Source organism: Danio rerio, chromosome 20, assembly GCF_052040795.2.
Source record: "Danio rerio strain M-AB ecotype USA chromosome 20, GRCz13ab, whole genome shotgun sequence".
NCBI lineage: Eukaryota > Metazoa > Chordata > Actinopteri > Cypriniformes > Danionidae > Danio > Danio rerio.
Window position 1 is genome coordinate 15879600 of NC_141040.1, and position 25066 is coordinate 15904665.

Here is a 25066-nt window from a genome sequence, read left to right on the forward strand (position 1 = left end):
AAAAGTCTTCACGGTCTCTCTCCTTATGAGACTGTGATGGGACGACCCTTTCCCTCACCATGGAGGCAAAGGGGTACCACACTGGGTGACAGTTCTTTGGATATTCATATGAGTGAATGTGCACAACAGCTACTAACAACATTGCATGCATACTGGACTAACATACATTCTGGTTCAGCCCCGATGCCGGTAGACCCAACACACCCCTTTAAGGTTGGTGACAGAGTAATGATTAGACAGTTCAATAAAATGAGCACAGAACTGGGGGACCCCAAATATGGCCCCCCGACGGATGTCGTGGCTGTAACCAGAACCGCCGTTTTAACCTCCTCTTCTCCACAGTGGATCCATGCAACCAGGATAAAACGAGCACCTATTGAATAATAAAAATGTATAAGTTTTGTACTATGATAATCTGTCTGCAGACTCTCTTTGTTTTACAGATTTTGGGGGCCCCCTCAGCACAACTGACACCTCTGCAACCGCGCAACCGTTTCTGGATATCCTAGAGCAGGGGTCAGCATGACTTCCTTTTTGCTGCGGACAATTGGACTGTTTCTCTTTCTTGTTGCTCAAGCTAATGCAGCCAGGCTGAAACGCTGGACACATGATCATGAATTTGGATGGGCAGAGGATGGGGCTGACAATCCAATTGAAATAATATGTGGTATCAATATGTAAATGAGTTTTAGCTAGGTCATATAATGTATCTGGTTGTTATGTATGTTCTGTTATGCCTCATTCAGCCAAGCAAACCCCTCTTTATGCCAAACCCATGAATAAGACCTCTGCTAAATGTTTTGCCAGTTTTGCAGGATCAGGGTACCAGGACCCATATATATAATTGTCGATGACTACGATCCATACCGGATTGGCATTAGAAATGGTACATGTGATGCTCTATTTTGGGTAAAATTTGGCCATGCTAAACCCTCACCTATTAGCCACAAGGTTTTTATTAACCACTCTATTACACACCCTGTGTGTTATAACCAGACCATGGGCTCTCATTTCATGGGAAGCACTGTTAACTGTCAACAAATTGCCTCCTCGGGAGAGGGGGCCCCAGTCGACATCTCAGGACCCTCAAATGGCACTTATGTGGTCCAGGGTGGGTGGTGGTTGTGTGGGAAAAACGCCTACATGTCCCTACCGGCCAACTGGACGGGGCAGTGTGCCCCTGTGCATGTGACTGATCACACTTTTATTGTGACAGCCCAGGTCCTGTCAGCGCAGCGAAGAGTTAAACGCAGTGTCCCTGAAATGAAGCCCCATGACTCTGTATGGGGTACTCACGTGCCCGAGGATTTCAAATTATGGACCACTGGTAGTAAAATGGTATTGGCTCTATTTCCGCAAATAGGTGTGGGAAAAGCTCTACTAAGAATCGAGACCCTGGACTATCGCATGGGCCTATTTCTGAATGCCTCAAAAATAATTAATGAGGCCCAGAATAAGGAGCTGGGTAATCTACGTACCATGGTTTTGCAAAATAGAGTGGCTCTAGATCTCTTAACAGCATCCCAGGGGGAGGTATGTAAATGAGTACTGCTATGTCTACTCTCCAAGGGTTAAAAATTGCTATGACTTCTGATTATGTCCCAGACACCACATGGGGTTGGATGATGGGTCTGTTCGGCTGGGTGACTCCTTTCCTTACTATGATAATTCCTGTATGTATTATTTTCCTTCTTGTTTGTTGTTGTGGTCCTTTTCTCTTGCAATGTTTAATGAATCGAATCTATGCCACAATGGACAGTATGATGGGTCAACGATATGATAAGATTCCTCTGTGTTAGGCCTTTGGCCTAAAAGAGGGGACTGAGAGAACATATTGTCCTCTTTTTAGTGTGCTTGCAGCTACGTGCAGAAGTGTCTGTGGTTTTTTGTGTGTGTGTGTGCATCGGAGGTCTGAAGGTCAACGTCTGGTTTCGGTCTTGCAGACAGCTCCCACACTGGATGGAAAGCCCCGCTATATATACATTTCTTCTTTATTCTGTTTGTATAACATGCCCATATTAAGAGTGTCTTCCTTCTTCTGTATAACTTTTAAAGGTCAGCCCACTATGTATATATGTCCCTGCTCATCCTTATCATCAGGCTTGCAGAATAAACCATTCTAACTACAGTTTGGTCTCTTCTCATGTCTCCGGGTCGACCTGATGAACTTTGCTGAATCTGGTGCCTAATATAGGGGAAATCTTACATATATATATATATATATATATATATATATATATATATATATGGCAATGATTTCTGGAAGTTTTTAAGAATATCTTGGACAATAACACTGCTCTATGGTGTAAATCGCACTCAAAGAGACATCAATAATCAGCATATGAACCTCAATAATGGTGAAAACAAATTTGACAAAATTAACAGCTTAACTCACAAACAGGCAACTGAAAGTCTAAACATAAACAACAGCAGAATCAAGGACAAAAAAAGAAAACTGTTAGACCATTATACAACATTTATTTATACCGCAATGCATGCTGGGATATTTGTACAGTGCCACTCCCAGCATGCATTGCAGCATGAAACATTTGAGATGTTACCATTGTTGAGATACAAGGTCAGATTCATGAGGTCTGAGTGTGTATTTGTCATAACTGAACTGTTTTTGTATGTTATTTCTTAACTGTTAAGTAATTACGGAGGTATATTTTCTGTTTCCACTTCTCATTAATTAAATTAATACCTGCAACTAAGCATAAAATCTATTGCATGAGGCCCTTCTTCCAGATTTAAACCAAAACATTTATCAGAACTAATTTCAGACAAATAGATTTCTCTATTTATTGACTTCCCAACTTTATTGCTATAGTACAAACATTTTGTAAACTCTGTATTCTAGCAGATGGAAAGTCTTCTTAAGAGTTCAAGGGTGAAGAGCCCAACTAAATCCGCCCCTCACTCCATTACGGTGACACAAAAAACACCTTAATTTCTGTTGGATCTCAATGAGAATATTATGGAAGTCAAATCAGTCAGTAATAAGTGTGTGTCTGCTGTTGTTTGTGGAGTTGTTTAATGATCCTCTGCTGAGACTGAAGCTGTTTTATTTTATTTTATTTTATTTAATGTTGTAACTCAAGTCACTGTTTGTGTTTCTTGTTTATTTTCTTCAGTAATTGTAATTATTAACAGCAGGTGTTCATCAGTGTCTGAATTCACTCATTAGTGTTCATTAAAACTGTCAGGTGAACTCTATTAGTTAACTAGTGTATGAAATGGTGAACAAGGACACAAAGCGTGATTTCAAACACAGACTTCAAAACATCGAATCTGAACTCTGTTAGCTCACAGTTTTCTGCAGTTGGTTTCTTTCTCGAAAACAAAAATTTTACCCAGAAAGCACTGTTTTTAACAGAATATTACTGTTTTAGTGAAAAAACATTATTTTACTGTAGAATCTGACCGTTTTTTAACAGCAATTTTTTTACAGTGTGCAATTTAAGTCTACAATTTAATAATTTGGCAAATTATTCGAATACAGATGTCCATGTAAACACTTTCTCCCCTGTGTGTGTGTGTGTGTGTGTGTGTGTGTGTGTGTGTGTGTGTGTGTGTGTGTTTTGACTCTGAAACTCTGAGGGGGTTTTATGGCCCTTTAATGTTGTCTACACAAATTATGGTGAGTTGGACGAACATGTTATTTTCACTTATTCAACTTGACCATTAGTGAGAATATTTTTATCCATTTTCAGGCTTATCTTTTTTAGGCCGCTATTCTTGACTGTTTGGTGCCATCTTGTGACTGAATAACACATAGGTTAGTGTATTATCCATTCAGCCATTTTCTTTTTTTCTAATTAAAGAGTGCTGGAAGGACATCCGCTGCATAGAACATATGCCAGAGTAATTCAGGTTCATTCAGGGATCGTTCAGTGGCGACCCCTGATAAATAAGGAACTAAGCTAAAGGAAAATAAATGAATGAAAAATTAAAGAGCTCAGATCAATTTTTTATGTCTAATTGTTTCGACTGATTAGCCTGTGGAGCTTTATTTTGCGGAACAATCAACTCTATGTACATTACCCCTTACTTGTGATCTCCAGCCGTATGAATTTTTTACAAACACATTATCCTCACTTGTTCATGTAGCTATTAAAGGGTCACGAAACATTAAAACACATTTTTTGAGCTGTTGACAGTCGTATATGTGTCCCACACTGCTAAAAACACTATTAGGACACCTATATTTCTCTAAAAAGTGTAAACTGGTTGTTTTTGCATTATTTCAAGCAAATTCGTACTTCCGGTTTAAAACGAATTTTTGAAGCTGCGTCACGGTCATGACATAATAGCATGTATTCAAGCGTGTAGACTGGGCGTCTGTGCCAGAGTGTGTCTTATTACGTTTTACAGTGTGATGCATTAATGCATGAGTAAGGCTTGGTTCAAACCAATCAGCGCGCTCTATTGTGCAACTTTATAAATATTCATTACCGTCACAGTGCTTACGACACTCACACCACGTTGTGTTGGCAAAACAAGCGTGAAGTGTTGCTTTTATAGTTTGCTACAATTAAGTTTCGTTTTCATTTTCTCTCTGTGAGAGCTCAGAGTCACGTGTGGATTACAGTGTACGCGACGCTCGACAACAATAACTTACGTGTCTAAGGAGGAATATTGTTTACCTGAGAGCTGTTCTCATCTGCAAACGCTGAGATCCGGATTCACTTGTAGTATTCTCTTCATAAAGACGCGGCTCTAGTTGCTGGTGATTGTCCTGTCTCTACAGATTTGGTAAGTGAGCGAACAGTGCTCTTTGTTTATTCAGTTTGTTCGTATCGTAGTGTAAACATGTTAGCACCACAACCAAACTTTAACCTCGTGTAGGGTTTTTACCGCATTTTGTGACCGGAATAACAAATGCGGCTTTCTGACGCTACCTGCCGTGTGCATCTAAGTTTCCAGGAAATGCAGAGTTTTTTTTTCTCTCATTCGCCGTGCCGTATCAAACATTGCATGAAAAATACACGCTTAGAGCAGTTCGTCGAATCAAATATCTCGTTTGTTGCGAGGGGCATGAATGAATTCCCTGAATGAAAGAGCCAAACTGCAGTTAAAGTCCACCATTTAATAATTTGGCAAATAATTCGACTACACATGTCCATGTAGGTTAAACACCATCACTTTCTCCTGTGTGTTTGTGTGTATTTTGACTCTGAAACTTGTGCGTGCCCAAATAGACACTCCCACACCATCCCACTTTTCTTCCTTCGACACTCCCCCTAAACAGAGCTGGACACGTCCACTTTTCTGACTTTTTCCAAAGTACAGGTGTGAAAACACCCTGCTGAAAAGAGGGGGTTTCATGGCCCTTTAAGTGAAGATTAACATGTGATACTGGACATTACATGTTGGATTCACAGCATATGGATGACGTCCACCATTGTTGATAGTGTGTTTGTTTTCAGCGCTTCCATGCTAGTGTTGCTGGGAAAGATTAGATGTATTTAGTTACATAAGTGTTTCTGTGGTGATTCTCCAGCGTTTGGAAAAGCAAAAAGACACTTACTAGTGGAACTATGAAACGGCAATGGCACTAGCTCTGAACAAGCACCAGTTGGTGGTGAAGAGTTATTAGGGTCTTACCTGGATGGGTCTGGTGTGGCAGTGAGGAAGTGAACGCAGGGCATGTTTGGGTTGCGAGGGAGGATGGACACCATGCTGCCAGTCGTGCGGAAACCCTCTGAGTCCATACAGATCCCACTGGCCTTGTCCCTCAGGATACTCATCATCACCTCTGCCGTCACAGAGCCTGTCAGAGGAGGACAGATATTGATTGTAGTTGTTGTTGTCGTCGCGCGCGTACTGAAGAGCGGTGTTGTCGCGCACGTAATGTAAAGCGGGGGAGGGGGGCGCATACTCAAGAGCGGTGTTGTCACGCGCCTACTCAAGAGCGGGGCGGAGGGTGTGTTGCGTCATGGGGGCACTTTTGATCATTTGGAAAGGGCACTTTCTATCCAAGACTAAAAAGGTCATGTGCACTGCACAGGTTGAGCCCTATGTGTGCACGTGCCTGCTAGAGGGCCACGGTCTAGTGAATTGTAGCTCGAATACACCTCAATAAATGCTCTAACATCCCCTTCCTACTTGAACAAGACTGTTTATGTCTGGTTGAGTGATAAAACTAAATAAACAAGGTAGTTTTAATAGTGGCAGCTGCGAAAACAGCAGTATAATTGACACTTAGTTTAAATTTAGCTGGACTTGACAGTAACCCACATTAGCTATGTTTCCACCCAAAGATGTGGATTAGATTTAAATGCAAAACTTGAATATGGCTTAAAACATTTGCAAATAAAGTCTGGAGAATGTACCATAAATCTGGATTAGCTGGCTAGCCAGTTAAACTTTAGTTAGGTTTGTGCCAATCTTGAGTTGTTGGTAAAATGAAAGCACCTCGACTTTAATCACAGACTTGTTGCCATGGTTATTGCAACAATTATAGAGCTGCTGAGCTGATCTATGTTCATGGTAGTCTTATGGTAGATTGACGGTGCTGGTCTGGGAGCTTTGGCCATTTTGAAAGGTCAAGGACCACCTACTATGTTATTTGACTGACAGGTTAACCAACCAATCACGTATCGTTTTGTGCTGCACCATGTTTGTGGGCATGGAGTTGTCTTCAGAATAACAGTCTGAGATCCAACCGTACATCATTTATTCTCAAATATCTTAAAAAGTTTACAACAACGAGGTGTCAATATTTTAAATGATCAGTCAGCAAAACATACAGGATGTCTGTAGGTCATGTATGTAGATTTTGTTCTATTTTGGTGATGCTTTTCTACATAAAGTTCAGGCAGACTGAAAGTTTTGACTGAAAATTTTGACTGAAAAAAATGTTGGTTTAAACGATGTCTTTCTCGTCTTTATGACCAAAATGACAGAATATCTGAACGTTTTCACTGTAAGGAAAACAAGAACGAGAAAATAAGCATACCTGTATGTATGTCGACATCAAGGGATGAATTGTTTATGAAAAGTGATCCTCACAATAACAAATGGGTGTGCATGCAGTAAATCATTGATTCATCAATTTCTCAGAAAGTTATATGGTTATTAATGGGAGTTGTCATCAATATAAACGTCCCAGCTTTTTTATCCGCTCAGATTTGTTTCCAGGTGCTGCACACTCAACTTACAGAAAAGCAAGCGCTCCGTTAAAATTCCACTCACGATTGCCGGTAAACAAATGCCGCTCAGATCCCGTTCCGACACAAAATTTTTCTAGTAGGCTAACTAGTTTCTTTGTAACTGAAAAATCGTAATTAACTGTCATTTAAAGCATGTCGATAAAATAAATTTCTGTTTCAAACTGTTAACTTTATAGCCTATTTATTTTGGCAGCTGTGTGTGTTATCTTATACTATAGTAATTATTATAGAATATACAGAGCTTAACTGTGCCAAAACATACCGGATATAGTATATAGTATATTAAATAATGAAAGCACAGAAAGGCAAAACTGAAAGCTTAAGACATAATCTTTAAAATTATTACTTCTATTAAAAATGTTGAAAAAGGTTTGAGATATAAGAATTACAATGGAACATTAATTAAATGCATACTTTCCGTGGAACGGAATCGCGAACGATTTGCTGTTTTAATTTGACGGAAGAAAAAACAAACATGTTATTGGGAAAAAATTCCCTGTGCCGGTTCTAAAAAAGGATTCAGTCAGTGTTTTCGTTTTGTAATCTAAATTTGTAATTTAAGTGAAACATATCTAGGGCAGGACTATTTATCTTACTCTTTTTCTCTGTTTTATTTATTTAAGTTGTTTTTTAAGATGTTCTGTATGCTGTTTAATGTGTCAGACAGAAAATGTAATTATAAATATAATAATCAAATTATAATATTACTCCGACCGCTTAAAGGTTATAGCCTCAGGTTAATCAATTGCCGATTGACAGTTAGGACAATTATATATATATATATATATATATATATATATATATATATATATATATATATATATACAGTAGGTGAGAGTTCAAAGTGACTATTACCGCCGCGTCATATACCGCCGCCGTTTGAAATAGGAGCCGCTTTGTTTTTAGTGTATGACCGCAGTTTGTGAATGAGCCGCCAGGGGGCGCAAAGGGACGGGATGCGAACCGACAGAAATAGCCCACACAGCAGCCTTAAATATGCTATTGTGCTTGTAAATGAGATTAAACAATAAGTCAAAGCCTTATAATTCCTTTATTAATCATTTAAAATTTGTTAACACGATTTATTGTTATTCTAAACTTTTTAAGTGCAAAGAGGATTCTTTTTGAAAAATAAAAAAAAATTTGCTTATAACGCTCAAAAAAGTTGAACTAAAATGCACAACCCTTGTTGGTTGCACCTGCGGGATGCACAATGAACCTAACGCGCCATTATTTTAATTCTATATTTGTGAAGAATGAGCCAACCGCATATGCTAAGTCAGTCCTGTTGGTCGGGACTCTCTGCTTTATAACTTATTAGTTTATTACAATAATCACACTTAGCTTTGCCATCGTTCTTCACCACATATAGCCACTCAACACATCTTGCGGTCCATCTTTAATGTTTAGATTATTGAAGGTGCTATTGACGTTTTGAGAAAAAAATTAATAGTACTGAAACTAAATTATTAAAAATAAACTTGCGGGACTTCATTTATGTCCTGCGGCAACATTATTTTTATTACACTTTAAGTGATCTGCTTGAGGTAGGTCACGTTTATCAATGGTAAGTTTTAGCCTAAGTTTACATCAATAACATAATGTGCATTGTCCTTTACCATACAAAAAAAGTAAAAAAAAAAAAACATTTATTTATATTTTAAATGCATTAAAAAGCAAGCGCATATCTTAGCCTTGAGTTTGTTCACACTCTGCCTGTATTAACATAAATGCTGTATTTTAATATAGCTAATTTTGATTAGCTTTAACTGACAGCCTTTTCTTCTTTTTCCGCGGTTATGCGGCATTATATTTCACACGCATATGCAAGGTGACTGAATATGAAATTAAAATACAAAACTTACTGAGCCATTAAGTAAAAAAACTAAATAAAACAGTTATACTTTAAAGCAGAACATTGACGTTTTGAAACAAAAAAACGGAACTGAAACTAAATTATTAAAAATAAACCTGCCAGACTTAATTTATGTCCTATTTTCATTATTTATTTATTTTCATTATTCGTTTATTATTATGTACTGAAACATAAAATGAGATAGTAAAATATAATCAACAACGAAAATGTAAATAAAAACGTAAATTAAAAACATAAATGAAAATATCTTGTCTTAGTCCTATCAAAATAGCAAACTTCATCTCTCTATATTTAGACTAAAAGACTGCTTTATTTATTTATATATATTTATTTATTTATTTATTTATTTATTTATTTATTTAAGACTACTTATTTATACTGAATGTTTATGCTTTCACTTTAGTTGTCTTTCATTTCTTCAATTGTATTTTCCAAAATGAATCCTCTTTGCACTTAAAAAGTTTACAATAAACCAGGTAAACAAATTTTAAATGTAAGTTGAGGTGATCGCAAGTTCACAACTGTGAGGTGATGTGCTCTACCGGCAGGATAATCTATATTATTTTGCTGTTTTTCATATGCGCACGTTTAGGATTTGAGATAATAACATTGCCATGATAGTCAAAGAAATCAAAACATTATTTTCACCCCAACACAATTTAATCGGGCACTGAAGGCTAATAATTTAATTCTTATATTTGCTTTTTGACTTCTCACCATGTATCTTTTCTACAGCATAGTATAGTGTAAGAGCATGTCTATTACCAGAAAAACTAAATTAAAATTATATTTTAATTGAACACATCACATCACACACAGTAAGCTACGCCTACAGAACAGTCTGTTTAGCATTGTGAAAAGGCAAAGCTGAATATCTGTGGTTAAAGTGCCACCCAGCGGTCAAATGCTGCTGGCGCATCAAGTAACGCCGTCGCCGCGGTATGAATGGCGGCACAAGGAACACATTGAAGTAGTAACATCTGTATATATATATTTATATATACACACTTACACACACATACAGCTGAAGTCAGAATTATTAGCCCCCCTATATTATTAGCCCTACTGTTTATTTTTTTCCCCCTAATTTGTTTAACGGAGAGATTTTTCAACACATTTTTTAGCATAATAGTTTTAATAACTCATTTCTAATAACAGATTTGTTTTATTTTTGCCATGATGACAGTAAATAATATTTTACTACATATTTTTATGACACTTCTGTACAGCTTAAAATAACATTTAAAGGCTTAACTAGGTTAACTAGGCAGGTTAGGGTAATTAGGCAAGTTATTTTATAACAATAGTTTGTTCTGTAGACTATTGAAAAAAATGTATAGCTTAAAGTGGCTAATAATTTTGACCCTTGGGTTTTAATAAAATAAAAATTGCTTTAATTCTAGCTAAAATAAAACAAGACTTTCTCCAGAACAAAAAATATTACCAGACATACTGTGAAAATTTACTTGCTCTGTTAAACATCATTTGGAAAATATTTTAAAAAAGCCAAAAATTGGGGGGCAATATTTCTTACTTCAACTCTGTGTTTGTGTGTATATACAGTTGAAGTCAGAATTGATAGCCCCCTTCAAATGCTTTTCTTCTTTTTTAAATATTTTCCAAATTATCTTTGACAGAGCAAGGAAATTTTCACAGTATATCTGATAATATTTTTTCTTCTGGAGAAAGTCTTTTTTGTTTTAATTCGGCAGGAATAAAAGCAGTTTTACATTTTTTAAACACCATTTTAGGGACAAAATTATTAGCCCCTTTAAGATATATTTTACCTCAATAGTCTACAGAACAAACCACTGTTATACAATAACTTGCCTAATAACCCTAACCTGCCTAGTTAACCAAATTAACCTAGTTAGGCCTTTAAATGTCACTTTAAGCTGTATAGAAGTGTCTTGAAGAATATCTAGTAAAATATTATTTGCAGTCATCATGGTAAAGATAAAATAAATCCATTATTAGAAATGAGTTATTAGGGAAAAAATAAACAAGCGGTCTAATAATTCAAGGGGGCTAATAATTCTGACTTCAACTGTATATATTTCCACTTTAGATTCCAGAATGAATCTTTGCTAACTTTGAACGTCCCTCCGCACTTACATGTGTTCAAGATTCGCAACTTTGTTAAATCAATACTTGAACTCCATAACTAGGTGCTAATTGCACAGATACGAAACCTTGAACTAACGTTTGCATAACAACCATCAAAGCTTAATCTGGGTAGAGCGAGTGGTTTTGAGTGGATGACTGAGAGGAGCAAAATCTTCAGATGGGCGATCTGTGCTCTTAAAGTAATATTCATGCTCCGCTCATATGCTTTGCTAGCCATGGTAAAGCTGCCAGCAAACCAACTGGTCATGATGGCAGTAAAAAGCAGAGGTACCGTTGTGCTGCTGGAGCAGGGCTGTGCCGCCCCTGTAGCGTTGCTTGGCCATTTCCATCCTGGCAGGCGGATGATCAGGGCTGAAAACGGCAGTGAAGCTGAAGTCGCCCTCTCCACTCCACCAGCCCTGAGCCTGAGCCACAGAGCGCAGATCCGGATGCTCAGCGGAGATCTCGAAGTCTATCGTCAGCTGGTTAGAAATGTTCTTTACACCCTCTGACAACACAAATCACCTCAATTATACTAATACATTGATAATCTGTTTTGATATATATTATAAAAATACCATTTAATTTTATATATATTCAAACAGATTTATATCTAATGTTCAGTGATATATATATATATGGATAAAAAATTTAAAATTATAAATATTAAATATACATCATTCATTTATTAATTCCTCTCATACGCAATAAAAAATACACAAATTCATTAAAAAAATAATATAATTACTCAACTTAATAACTTAACGTATTTTAAACCCACACACACACACACTTACATATACATACAACTTTTCCCCATATATGCTTCACAAATACTGTCTTTTAATTTCATTAAATTATATGTTCATAATTAAATTACTGCTTTCTCTCTTTCCCACCTGTGACTTTCTGTGCAGCCCAGAGTTTCCCAGCAGTCTCCAGCACCCATGCTTCCTGTCGGTCCACTAATAAGAAGGTGTTGTGATAACTAAAGGGTTCGCTGGTCTCCCTGCAGGCTCCACCCTGACCAAACTGCTCCAGCAGAGCCGTGATTACATTCAGAGCCGCCCGAGCACTGTCCCCTCGCTCCAGACCCAGCCTTACAAACACAACATGCAAACAGTTTTATATTGTATCTACACTTTGACATCACTAGTCTCTCACAAAATATCACTAGTCTCCCATTGGACATAACTAGACTGCAATCCAGTCTAATCTACTAAGTCCTTGACCCTTAACTCCCCTTTGTCTCAGTGCTCAGTTCGTCATTGATTACACAAATGGTCACTACTAGCGGAACATCTGATTGGGTTTAAATGGATGCCCTAAACCCTTGAGCACTTGGAAACTACACTGTTGTGATGTCACAATCTCATTGCAATCTGGAACATATAGGTGCTGGAGTGGACATATGAAGCTGACTTGCTCCCTCTGTCAAAATCAAGAATATGCTCATATAAACTTTCCTCATTCACTTGAAGTGGAACGCACTTTAAAATGGTGGCAGGGATTCTCCCGAGGGAATAAGGGCAGGGAGGTTTGTGAGTGTGTGTCTAAAAGTTAAGTGGAATGCACTATAATATCTCCTAGGCATCACTAGTCTCTTGCAGCATATAACTAGTCTCTTACAGACATCATTCTAGAGATTTTCAATCAGGTTTAGATCAGGACTCTGGGTTGCATTTCAGTGTTTTATCAAGGAACTGCCTAAACCGTTATTCTGTGTGAGGCTGGAATGCAGCTCTAGTCTCTGACAGTACATGGCTAGTCTCTCACAGACTATCATTATAGAGATTTTCAATCAGGTTTAAATCAGGACTCTCACCCCATTCACACAGGGCGTCAGCTTCAACATTTTCCATTCACTTTGAATGGGTGATCTCAGGCGTTGCCGAACTACATTGTTGATCCATCAGCACTGCTTTAGTGGCGTTGCTTGCTGCAGAAGTTGGGACTTGCTCAACTTTGTTAACGGCAACAGAAATGTCAGCCAATCAGATCGCTGTATGCAAATTCACCAACTCAGACAGTAGCCGACTAATTTCATTGACTGACGCTGCTATGATGATCGTGTCAGCCTCAACTTCAGACACGCCCTCTGTCAAGCATTGACGCTGAAGCCACGTGTGAATGGGGAGTCTGGATTGCCATTTCATTATTTCAGTGTTTTTATCTTTAAGGAATTGCCTGATCCGTTATTCTGTGTGAGGCTGGAATGCAGCTCTAGTATCTCACAGTTCTTAGCCAGTCTCTCACAGACTATCATTCTAGAGATTTTCAATCAGGTTTGGATCAGGACTCTGGGTTGCCATTTATTTAGTTCAGTGTTTTATCAAGGAACTGTTTGATCCATTATTCTGTGCATGCTGGAATGCAGCTCTAGTCTCAAACAGTACATAGCTAGTCTCTCACAGACTATTGTTCTAGAGATGTTCAATCAGGTTTAGAGCAGAACCCTTGGTTGTTATTTTAGTGTTTTATCAAGGAACTGCCTGATCCGTTATTCTGTGTGAGGCTGGAATGCAGCTCTAGTCTCTCACAGTACATAGTTAGTCTCTCACAGACCATCGTTTTAGAGATTTTCAATCAGGTTTAGATCAGAACTCTAGGTTAACAAATTAATAATTCAATGTTTTTATCCTCAAGGAAGTGCTCAATCCATTATTCTGTGAAGCTGGGAGTCCTAGTCTCTCACAGCACATTTGATCACCACTGTATATTGTCAACACGTGTTTCAACATAAGTAACAATAACTAGACAAATACAGGTTAGGAATGGCTCACCGAACCAGGTCCATTCCCAGCAGAGCCTCTTCTGGATTCACAGGCTCTTTGGTCCAGACGGCCTCATTTCCGACACACACGCCGTGTTCATTGGCCCCCATCTCAGCGCCCCAGAGCCAGGCAGGTCTGCTCAGCACCACTGCATTAGTGTGCTCCACTTGAGGAATGGAGATATATGTGCACTGCATAGAAAACACAACCAGCAGTCAATCGTCTAAAGCAGGGGTGCTCAATCCTGTTCCTGGAGAGCTACCTTCCTGCAGATTTCAGTTGCTACCCATGTCAAACACACCTGAACTATTAATTAATTAGGACCTGAACACCACTTGATAATTACAGGCAGGTGTGTTTGATATGGGTAGCAACTGAAATCTGCAGGAAGGTAGCTCTCCAGGAACAGGATTGAGCACCCTTGGTCTATAGGTCTCGACACACAATGAAGACAGCAAACGTGAGTGAATAAAATTGTTTATAAAAAACACTTGGTTCACCTCCACAGTGGAGGCAGGAGGGTGTGAAGACGCTGGGAAATACACCACCTCTTGCACCTCATCCCGCGGACGGTCAGAGTTTTTACCGAATATCACATAATCTTCCTTTGAACCCGGAGGAAGAGATACAAAACAGTCACATGACCGAGGTGGTTCAGCCATCCTGTGCCAAACACATCAATACATTAGGATCATCACAAACCTGATAAAAACACACTGACTGATCAGATGTGACACACTTAAGCTTAGAACTGTTTTTAAAAAAAATGCACCAGTTGCAAAATAGTACAACAGCTGCTATTATAAATTGAAACAGATCACATAAACATTCATTTCATTTTTTTGTTGACATGAAATCTGGACGTAAAATGATTTTCTCTAGACGAACAAACAACTTAATAATTATTTAACTGTTAAAGATTTTCCATGGAGCTCTGTCATGTCGTGTGTGTTGTGCGCTCTGATTACAGTGCTGAACCCATATATTCACCAGTGATGAAAGAGGTTTGAAACCATTGAACAAATTTCTTTACATAACTCTTTACTGTTTCGAATCATTCGAAACACCACCTGCTGGTTAAAAACATGTAAATGCAACTAATAGTCCAAAAATACATAGTTTAAAAAGGGCCTTTTATAAACACTCTGCAAACGTTTGCTTTTATGTACTGCCTATCAAACGCACTTAGCTTATTGTCTAATATTATTAAGCATTTATACAGTAGTTTACATATTATGCTTTCTTTTATCAACTTTCCTGGCTTATGTTGTTTGTTCCATTGTAGGCAGGACAACAAAATACTATTGACTAATATTATTCCTTTTTGTTTAACTAATGTCTCATTAAAACATACAAACTCACGCAGATGAGGTAAAACGATGATACCTGCTCCAGGATTGGCCCCTAGGGGTTATCTGAATGAATAAATGCCCCCAGTGGAGAACCACTAAGTATTAGTCAATAGTATTTTGTTGTCCGGCCCACAATGGAACAAACAGTTCAAGCAACAAAACCTAATACTAGTTTATAAAATAAATAAGTACTGACTAATGTTATTGCTTTTTGTGTTACTAACGTGTCAGTAAAGCATTGTCAAACTCGCAGATGAGGTAAAAATATCTCAGTAAAGCATCGTCGAACTCGCAGATGAGGTAAAAACGTCTCAGTGAAGCATCGTCAAACTCGCAAATACGGTAAAAATATGTCAGTAAACCATCGTCAAACTCTCAGATGAGGTAAAAACGTCTCAGTAAAGCATTGTCAAACTCACAGATGAGGTCAAAACTAGGGTTGGGCGATGTTGACCAATTTGGCATCGTACAATGTCTAATGTGAAACATTGTGATGGTAGATGGCATTATCGTCATGGGGGTGGTTAGTGTGGTTAAATATCAATTAATTCATAAATAATTAATTAATTGTAGCCTACCGTTTTCACTACCTGACCCACATAGTCTTTGCTTCACTCATAACAAACCATAAATAAATAAAGTTATACACAAATTACCACCTGTCAATCACTTTTTTTCGGCGGGACTCTGGCATGAATAGGCAGTGATCTGTGTCGTTTAAATGGCTATTCCCACAGCTGCTGGAGGAGACGAGAGTTCGTTTGGAGTTTACTGTAATCTGTATTGTGATTAATGATAACTTCCTTATTTTATTATTGTTATGAGGAAATAATAACAAGTTAAGATGCTAAGGCTCAACCGTTTTGGTCGCATATGCGCCCGAAAATTTATCTATGCGACCCTATTTGGAAGCATTTGTGCGAAGGCATATATTATCACTTTTTTTTTCTCATCGTGTGCGCGGATTTAGGAGACATTTATGCAGAATGCATCTTTGATCCTAAAAACGTTAAACGCAGGAACAAATTAAAACAGTTGTTATGTGATTGTGAACTTGCTGAAGTAAAAAAAGTCTGCATTGCTTGCCCCGGCTTTGTGCTATTTTTTGAAATATGTTGCACTTAGATAAAAATAGGTTGTATAACATTTATTTTGTTATCGAAGTCCTTAAAATGAGCACATACATCACGCGCATTCCACTTAAAGCAGCGTTTGTGACGGGCAATTAAACAGTCAGCTGTTCAGCAGTACCTGTTTCTACCGGCAGGTGGAAGTGGCACTGTTGTCACATGGTTTAAAAAAATTCCGCCACTGATCTTCATTCATTATTATGACGAGCTGATGCTGAGGAGGTAATATTACAATATTATTTTTTCGCGAAACAGAATAGTTCTAACTAATGATTAAGTTTAATATTTGTTTTCACAGTATAAAATGTGTGTAGTTTTGGTGAAATAAAATAACTGTAGGTAATCAATAAAATGTGCATCATATTAATGTAAATACATGTGAATTAGTCAGAAAAACGTAAATTGTACTTGCTTTCTAGATATGATATAGATATCTAGACATCTTTATCTAGATGTGATATAGCCATCTGTTTCTGTAATAGTTAAATCAGTGAGTTCATGTATCTAGCATATTATTTTATAGCTATATTCTACTGTAACATGCTATGTCAGTTAGCAGCGGATTATAAATCGACTTTCATATGAAAATACCCAAGATGGCTGGAAGAACACATACAGTTGAAGTCAGAATTATTAGCCCCCCTGGTTATTTTTTTTATCACATTTCTAAACATAATAGTTTTAATAACTCATCTCTAATAACTGATTTATTTTATCTTTACCATGATGACAGTAAGTAATACTTGAATAGACATTTTTAAAAACACTTCTATACAGCTTAAAGTGACATTTAAAGGCAGGTTAGGTTAATTAGACAAGTAATTGTACAACGATGGTTTGTTCTGCAGACTATCAGAAAAAATATAGCATAAAGGGGCTAATAATTTTGCCCCTTAAATGGTTTTTAAAAAATGTAAAATTGCTTTTATTTTAGCCGAAATAAAAGACTTTTTCCAGAAGAAAAAATATTATCAGACTTACTGTGAAAATGTCCTTGCTCTGTTGAACATCATTTGGGAAATATAAAAAAAAAATAAAAAAATTCTAAGGAGGGCTAATAATTCTGACTTTACCTGTATAAGACATTTATTGCCGCAGTCGTGTACATAATCAGTTAAAGCCTTTTAATGTTTATTCAGATCTTATTTTCATTTAACTACAGCAATGGCAGGATTCCTTCATCTATATTAGGGATTTCCTGGAATGTTCTGCTGCTTTTGTGAGGCATACATGGAATTTCTGCTCAAGTATGAATGAAACAGGCATTACATGCATTTAAAGTGCTACAATGCCCACATCAACCGATTTTGAGGAAAACTGAAAAAAATCTCTCTCTAAAGAAATTTGAAGTATTTGAACATATTTATAGCATATAGATCTTTATTTTTATTATTTGTACTATTTTTGATACAATTGTTATTATATCAAAAATAGTAGCCTATTGAATGTCAATATTTCGCAAGGTATTGAATTTAGAAATTTCTGAATTTAGACCTCTTTGAGGCTAAGCCCCATATCCTTTTCGACCCTAGCAACGCCCCTGATGCCAGCTCAGCATCGTGAAGTCTGTCGGCCATCGTCTATTGGCCCAACCCTAGTAAAAACGTCTCAGTAAAGCATCATCAAACTCGCAGATGAAGTAAAAAAGTCTCAGTAAAGGGTAATCTGAATCAATGAGCGCCCCCAGTGAAGAACCATTTAATTTTTTTAAAGTTTCGACACAGCAATACCATAACAAAGCCCTGTTTACAGAAATCGTGACCTGTAATTTTGATACAAACATCGCACCACTGATTCGAAAATAATGATTCAAAAAGGTTTCATGAAGCATTCATTTGAAAGCAGAAACCACTAATATTCACATTAATTGAACTTGTTTTTTAAAAAACTCACAATAATAGTGATTCTTATGAGATTACCCATAATGCTGTGCAGAAAATTCAACCAATTAGACAGCCACAGAAAGCAAAGCATGACAAAATAAACTTTTAAACCCACCCACTCACATGAAGCGCCATAGATGATCTCTACATATATTTGTGTGTATATTCATATTTAACAGCAAACTTTGAATATATTATTATAGATACAATCAACAACTTTAAAGTCCCCATGAACCAGAAGCTGTGACCCTTATTTATTTATTTTTTTTGTATTGTGACGCAGTTCCTAGAGAAACAGATTCGCTGCGTCCGAAACTGCATACTTCCATACTATATAGTACGCTAAAATCAGTATGTGAGCCAAGTATTATGTCCGAATTCATAGAATTCGAAAATCAGTATGTGAGAAGTACCCAGATGACTTACTAATTCCGGCGAGATTCTAGAGTGCGCATCCCATGCATGCTGCGCTATCCCAGGATGCCCCTTCGAGAGAATTCATGAATGGGAGTAAAGCAACGCAATTGACGCAGGTAGGTCACGTGACCATGGCAAAATTCCATTCATACTTTTCACATTCATACTGTATAGAACATACTTTTCTAACCGCCGAGTAGTACGTTTAAATTCAAATGCAGTACCTACTCAGTAGTAGGTGGTTTCGGACACAGCGAATGTTAAATGACACAACAGTGGGCGTGGCTTGTTTTTTCTACTGTGAGCTGATTGGATGTAGTAAAGTAGGCATGTCATTCAGCAAGAGGAAAAGGGTTTGGGGAGAGTAATAACAACCTGACAGGCTCCTCCTGCTCACCATTTCTGTTTGTTGTCAAAACTGACTGCTGGAGCAGCGTGATTAAATTTTTTAGCCATGCCCAATTCCTAAGATATAGGTTTTCGAATAATTTAACTGAAAAAAAGGAAGTGCATTTACAGATTTCAATTTAAAATTAGAATCTATTTAGAAACTATTAAAATTAGAAACTATTTTCTGTTCTTAATGACATGCAAAGATTAATTGTTCACCACAAAACTAACAATGTGAGCTAACAAAATACTATGGTTAGCTTTGATTTTGTAGGGGCCTTTAAATGTCCCTTAAATTACTTGTCTCTATCGTTTGTAATTGTGTGTCATTTGCAAGGATTAATTTCCTTTATCCAAGCCTATAAGCATAATCTTTTATAATATAATCTTAATAATCATCTTTTATTTGGTTTTTATTAGGTTTTTGAATAAAGCTATAAGGACAGATGTATAAAAATAGTGCACAGATAAATAATAATTTATAATACACAACAAAGTAATTAAAATAAATACATTAAAACATTTTAAATAACAAAAAATGTCAATTTTTTTATGTTGCATTTGATTTAAATTTTTTGCAGTGTTTGAGTTTATAAAAAATCTAAGTATTTAAATAATCTATTAAAAAATAATATTTTAGGCTCCCTGTATATTTAAAATATATGTATATATTTTTATGTATATATATATATATATATATATATATATATATATATATATATATATATATATATATATATATATATATATATATATATATATATATATACTTTTTATGCTGCATTTGTTGTACATTTTTGCAGCATTGAAAATCTAAATATTCTATCAAAATATAATTTTTTAGGCTCCTTCCTATTTATTATTTTAAAAGTTGTGAGGGAATAAAAAGGTGTTATAATAACATTCATAATAACAATTATTATTACATATATAATATAATTATTTAGCATTTATGTATAATTATTTAAAATAAAAAAATATATTAAATAATGTCTTTATTAAGCTGCCTTTGATGTTCAATAATTTTTGCAATATTTCAGTTCATTAAAATTCTAAATATTTAAATATTCAATAAAATATAACATGTTAGGCTCCTTCTTGTAAATTTATTATTTTTAAAGTAATGAAGTGTTAACTGAAACATTATAAATAATAATTTAGAATACTTTAATAAGTTTTTTCAAACAAATATAGATATTTATATATTATAATTATGTATTTTTATACTGCAGTTGATGTACATTTTTTGCAATATTTCAGTTTACTAAAAAAATCTAAATATTTAAACATTCTATTAAAATATGATTAGTTTAGGCTTCCACTGTTTATTATTTTAAAAGGTGTGAGGGAAGAAGAATAAAAGTGTCAGAACAACATGCATAATAATCATTATAACATTTAATTATTTTAAATTTATGATAGAAGTACTTAAAATAAATTTAAAAATAAAAATATCTGTTTTTTTAAGCTGCCTTTGATATTTCTTTTATTTAACATTTTAGTTCATTAAAAAATCTAAATATTTTTTTAAATACATTTTAAAAATCTTATTTTACGCTCCCCTCTGTTCATTTATTATTTTCAACGTTATGAAGTGTTATAATAATAATAATAATAATATGTATAACAATCAGTATAAATAATAATTTGGAATACATTAATAATTAAAATATATTTTTAAATATTAGAAATGTCTTTTTATGCAGCCATAAATATAATATTGTTTTAAGCTCCCTCCAATTCATTTATTAATAAATAATTAAATGGCATATGTTTATGTAATAGCTGGCATATTTACATATTCCAAAAAAACTTTTAAAAATATATTTTCAATTTTTATAGGTTTCTCTTCGTAACAAACCACTGTGCATTAACATATACTCAATCAACTCTATGATAACTTATACATAGCTTTCAATTATAACTTGTAACATTTAAATTTAAATATTATTTTATTACTTAAAGATGCAAAACATCACATTTACTATTCAAAATCCTCCTTACTCATGAACTTCGAAACCTCTATGAGAAAGCACGGGTCAGCAGTAATGTGTGTGTGTTTGTGTGTGTGTGTGTGTGGCAATAGTTAAGAGTCCTCCACTGACAGGAGTGTAAAGAGGAGGAGGATTACTGGTAGTGTTAAGTCTGGACAGTCTATACGGCTTATAGCCTGACCTCCATTTCACCGATTCTTCAGCTCCGATCTCCAGTCGCTCAACACCTCTAAAGCTACTTTAAACACTCATAACAGCAGCAAAAGGAGCTCCATAGAAGATGCTGTTAATATCTGATGATCTAGAAATGGCCTGTGTCTGATAACGGAGCATCTATATCAACATTTATCAAATTCACGCGTCAAAATTATCGCGTGACATCCATGTACGTGCTTTGTTTGTCCGTTTTTAGTGCTGCTATAATTGTGCAACTGTCTAATTGTGTGTTTGGCGAAGTTTTATTACCTTAATAAGCTCCAGATCGGCCAGCGAGCCTGTGAGAGGCAGAGCTGAGACTGATCAACCTGCAGCAGGCGTTCGCTTCAAAATAAAAGTCCCGCAGCACACCCGGTCTGCCTGGGTCTGTCAGTGAGGCTACTGCAGGCACTTCAAAATAAAAGGCCTTTGATTTCATATAACTTTAACAGCGGTGCTATTCAAAACCAGTCCACTGAAATAATAAAAAACTCAATTTAATAATTCAAGCATACAATTATATATAAATAAATAAACTTTAATTTTGACATTAATCGACAGTCTTTTTCTCTCTGAAGTGCAATCTTCAGTTGTGTTTGTCCTGAGGTGAGAAATAAAGAAAAATCTGAAACAGGTGTCCAGACATTTTATCCTACCCATCAGATTATGCTACCAACACTGTATTTGAATGGTTCTGAGGTTGACTTTAGGGATTAGGAAGGTTAAGGGCGACAGTACAGATTCATATCACTCTACCACATTAACATACACTGGTATCAAAATCTGAAGGGTAGCATATTGCATCATCAAAATGTGCTTCTTACTTTTTGAATGGGTGGTAGGACACTCTGACAAGGTAGGATAAATAGACAGAATCATACCAATCAACCAAAATCCCCAAATCACTAAATATGTTCATCTGGAGCTGTTTCATTGTAAATAAACAGTTAAATGATCAGTAATATGTTTTATTATTATTTACATTAAAAAAATAGTATACATTGGCAGCAAATACATTAGCACAGTTCAGCTTATTAAAATGAATAGCTATTATAATGAAATAGAATCAAGCTATCAAATCTCAAGCCTTTTCTTCACTGTATAACTCACACATTCTGATTAATGAGCAACGAATAAATCTCTTATTTATTTAGACTTTTTTTGTTTGTTTACATTAAATAATAGAAGTGTCACTTAAAAAATGCACACATCTAACGTTATTATGAAAGCATTCGATTTCTCTCCTAACTTCTTTAAAAAAAAACAAAAAAAAAACACCAAGATCGACATCTTATGTTATTATTATTATTTATTATGTGTATATGTCTGTTTAACATGCACTCAAAAACCAGACTTTTGCTCCGCTTCAAATTACGTGTACAGAATTCGTTTGGGAAACAGCGTCTATTTATCACTATGGAGCATGTCAGCTGACAGTCACGCACTGCTATATGACTGTTTTGAGGATTGCAATTAAAGGGAAGACGGCACCTGTTTTGAAAAGTAAAGAGAATTCTGCCATTTTTATATTATTCTCAGTGTTTTCATGCCTAAACAAAGCAAAAGAACAGAACAAACTCACATGTAGAGCAAGGGTGGTATGGGCTGCATATAAGGAGGCTCAGCTCTTTAATGTTTATTTCCACCCTTCAAAGAAAGACTGAAAATACGAGAGTAATACGGGAAAATACCTTTACGAGAAGATAGCGGGATAGAACTGTAAAATATGGGAAAATCTCGGGAAAAATGGGAGGGTTGACAGGTATGGACAGAACGCCAGCAAATATTTATTACTGTAGTTCAATTGGGTATATCGGACTTTTATTTTTAAATCAGACAGCTCTTCCAGTGAATTCGCCATTACAAAATGGATGCATTTGCGCTGTGATATCTTTAAAAATCTGTGATTTTTACTGCCTGACTAAGGTACGAAATAAAGTGGGTATCATATCGGACAAAAAGTACTCAATTCCATTGCTCCACATTATGTCTTTAAAATATAGAAATTTGTTTCACCTCAGTATCTTCAATGGAGTTTCTGATCCACTGCTCCTGACAGAACTTCCATTCAAACATCTCGTTAATTATGCTTGAACAACTACATTAATACTAAGGTCTGTTTAACTGGTTCTAATTTAATTATAATGCAACAACAATGCTTTCAAAGGAACCTTTTGAAAATGAAAATAGTCAAATAAACTGGAAGTTTATTGGAGGTTTAAAAACTGTGCATATAGCCCATTGTCTTGCCAACATGGTCATGCTAAGTTACCTAAAGCGCACTGTCTTTAAATTAGAGAAACAACTGCTAAACAGTGAAAATAGTTCCTTCATCCTGTGCAGTCACTGTAATTATATACTTGAAATTAGTAGCATGGAAACCATACACATGGTTTAGTTTCCGATGTTGAAACCTGTTCTGGTGAATTCTAGTGATCATGTGTGAAGTTGTGTTAATTATTTTGTATAGCCATCAGTTGAAAAGTGAAACAAAATAATTGAGTGATTGTGAGGAACTTTAAATAAAAAGCTGTGTTCATATCATAGGGACAAAAAACATCAATTCCACTACGCTCGCCACCATATTTGTGTCTGATATGGTCACACTCACAACCACAGCGCATTTAAATGAGGCTAAATGAAATCGATATTTTGCTAAAGAATGACTAAATACTTGTGCTTATGACTAAATGCTTCTGATGATACCTTGAACTGTGTTTTGATCCTTCAAATCTGGAACTTGTGTTGAAACCTATGGATATTTGTTGTTTAAAATTAAATAGAGCACCTTATGGTAATAAGGTAAGAACGTTCTCTCAATATGTCCAAGAGTAAGAGAACACAACTAACCTTCCATTTGTTGTCATTGTTTTTGCATTTCTAATAATTCTAAAACAATCAAACATATCTGCAACAGATTTCCTTTCTATTTAAAGATATTGCAAAAATAAGCATTAAACTGAGCACCCCTAAGATTATTAAATTATTTGAAACATTAAAGCAGATACTTTATACCACATAAATCAGGAGTGCTCAACCCTGCTCCTGGAGATCTACCGTCCTGCAGATTTCAGTTGCAACCCACATCAAACACACCTGCCTGTAATTATCCATGGCTGTATAGGTCTGATTAATTGGTTCAGGTGTGTTTTATCAGGGTTGGAGCTGAACTCAGCAGGAAGGTAGATCTCCAGGAGCAGGGTTGAGCACCCCTGACAAATGATTTGAGGCCCAAAAGATCTAAAACGCACCTTTTTTATTATTATTTCGCAGTTTTTTTCTTATATCATTCAATCTGCTATTCTGCATTTTTCTACACACACACACACACACAAACAGACTCCAATCCCAATCAGACACACCTGGGCTAGCTAATCAAGCTATTACAGGCTTTCGAAAAGCATCTTTGCAGATGTCCTGAGGCAAGTTGAATCAAAAATCTGTAAAGACACCGGATTTCACACTGTAAATCCCAACAGTCAACTTTATTAAATAAACAAAATGAGTGTAGTTCACTCAAAATTGACTAAAAGTTAATTCTACTCATTTGAAAAGAATTTTGAACTCTTTTTGAAGAATTTTTAAATACCTCATTACTTCAACTTAATAGAGTAAGTTCACGGTACTCATATTATTATTATTTTTTGTTTAACTTTAATGGTTTGTTGCAATCGGTTTCCTCAAATGGCTTGAGTTGCCTAAACTTATTTTTACAGTACTCAGTTGGTTTGAGTTCTCTTCATTTATTGGGTTTTACTGTGCTCAAATTGCTTC

General features: G+C 35.8%; 1 protein-coding gene and 1 long non-coding RNA gene across 8 annotated transcripts in view; one reads left to right on the forward strand and one right to left on the reverse strand.

The window, feature by feature from the left end:
• The window catches only part of LOC141379267 (uncharacterized), a 55581-nt gene extending 53453 nt beyond the window's left edge, over positions 1 to 2128 (forward strand). For both annotated transcript variants that reach the window (XR_015518247.1, XR_015518248.1), the window contains one exon: positions 444 to 2128. This is a non-coding gene — a long non-coding RNA (uncharacterized LOC141379267). The remainder of the gene's footprint in view (positions 1 to 443) is intronic.
• scrn2 (secernin 2) overlaps positions 1 to 21623 on the reverse strand; it is a 45500-nt gene extending 23877 nt beyond the window's left edge. For 2 of the 6 annotated variants that reach the window (XM_087297194.1, XM_087297195.1), the window contains exons 1-6: positions 21563 to 21623; positions 14432 to 14594; positions 13941 to 14122; positions 12057 to 12256; positions 11450 to 11665; positions 5608 to 5773 (exon numbers count right to left, since the gene is read on the reverse strand). In XM_087297194.1, the coding sequence (XP_087153320.1) occupies positions 5608 to 5773; positions 11450 to 11665; positions 12057 to 12256; positions 13941 to 14122; positions 14432 to 14593 (926 nt within the window). In that variant the 5' untranslated portion in view covers position 14594; positions 21563 to 21623. Of the gene's footprint in view, positions 1 to 5074; positions 5449 to 5607; positions 5774 to 11449; positions 11666 to 12056; positions 12257 to 13940; positions 14194 to 14350; positions 14595 to 21562 lie in introns of those variants that run through there. The other 4 variants (XM_087297197.1, XM_087297198.1, XM_087297196.1 and 1 more) reach the window with 4 other exon arrangements.
• Between the last annotated feature and the right edge of the window lie 3443 nt (positions 21624 to 25066).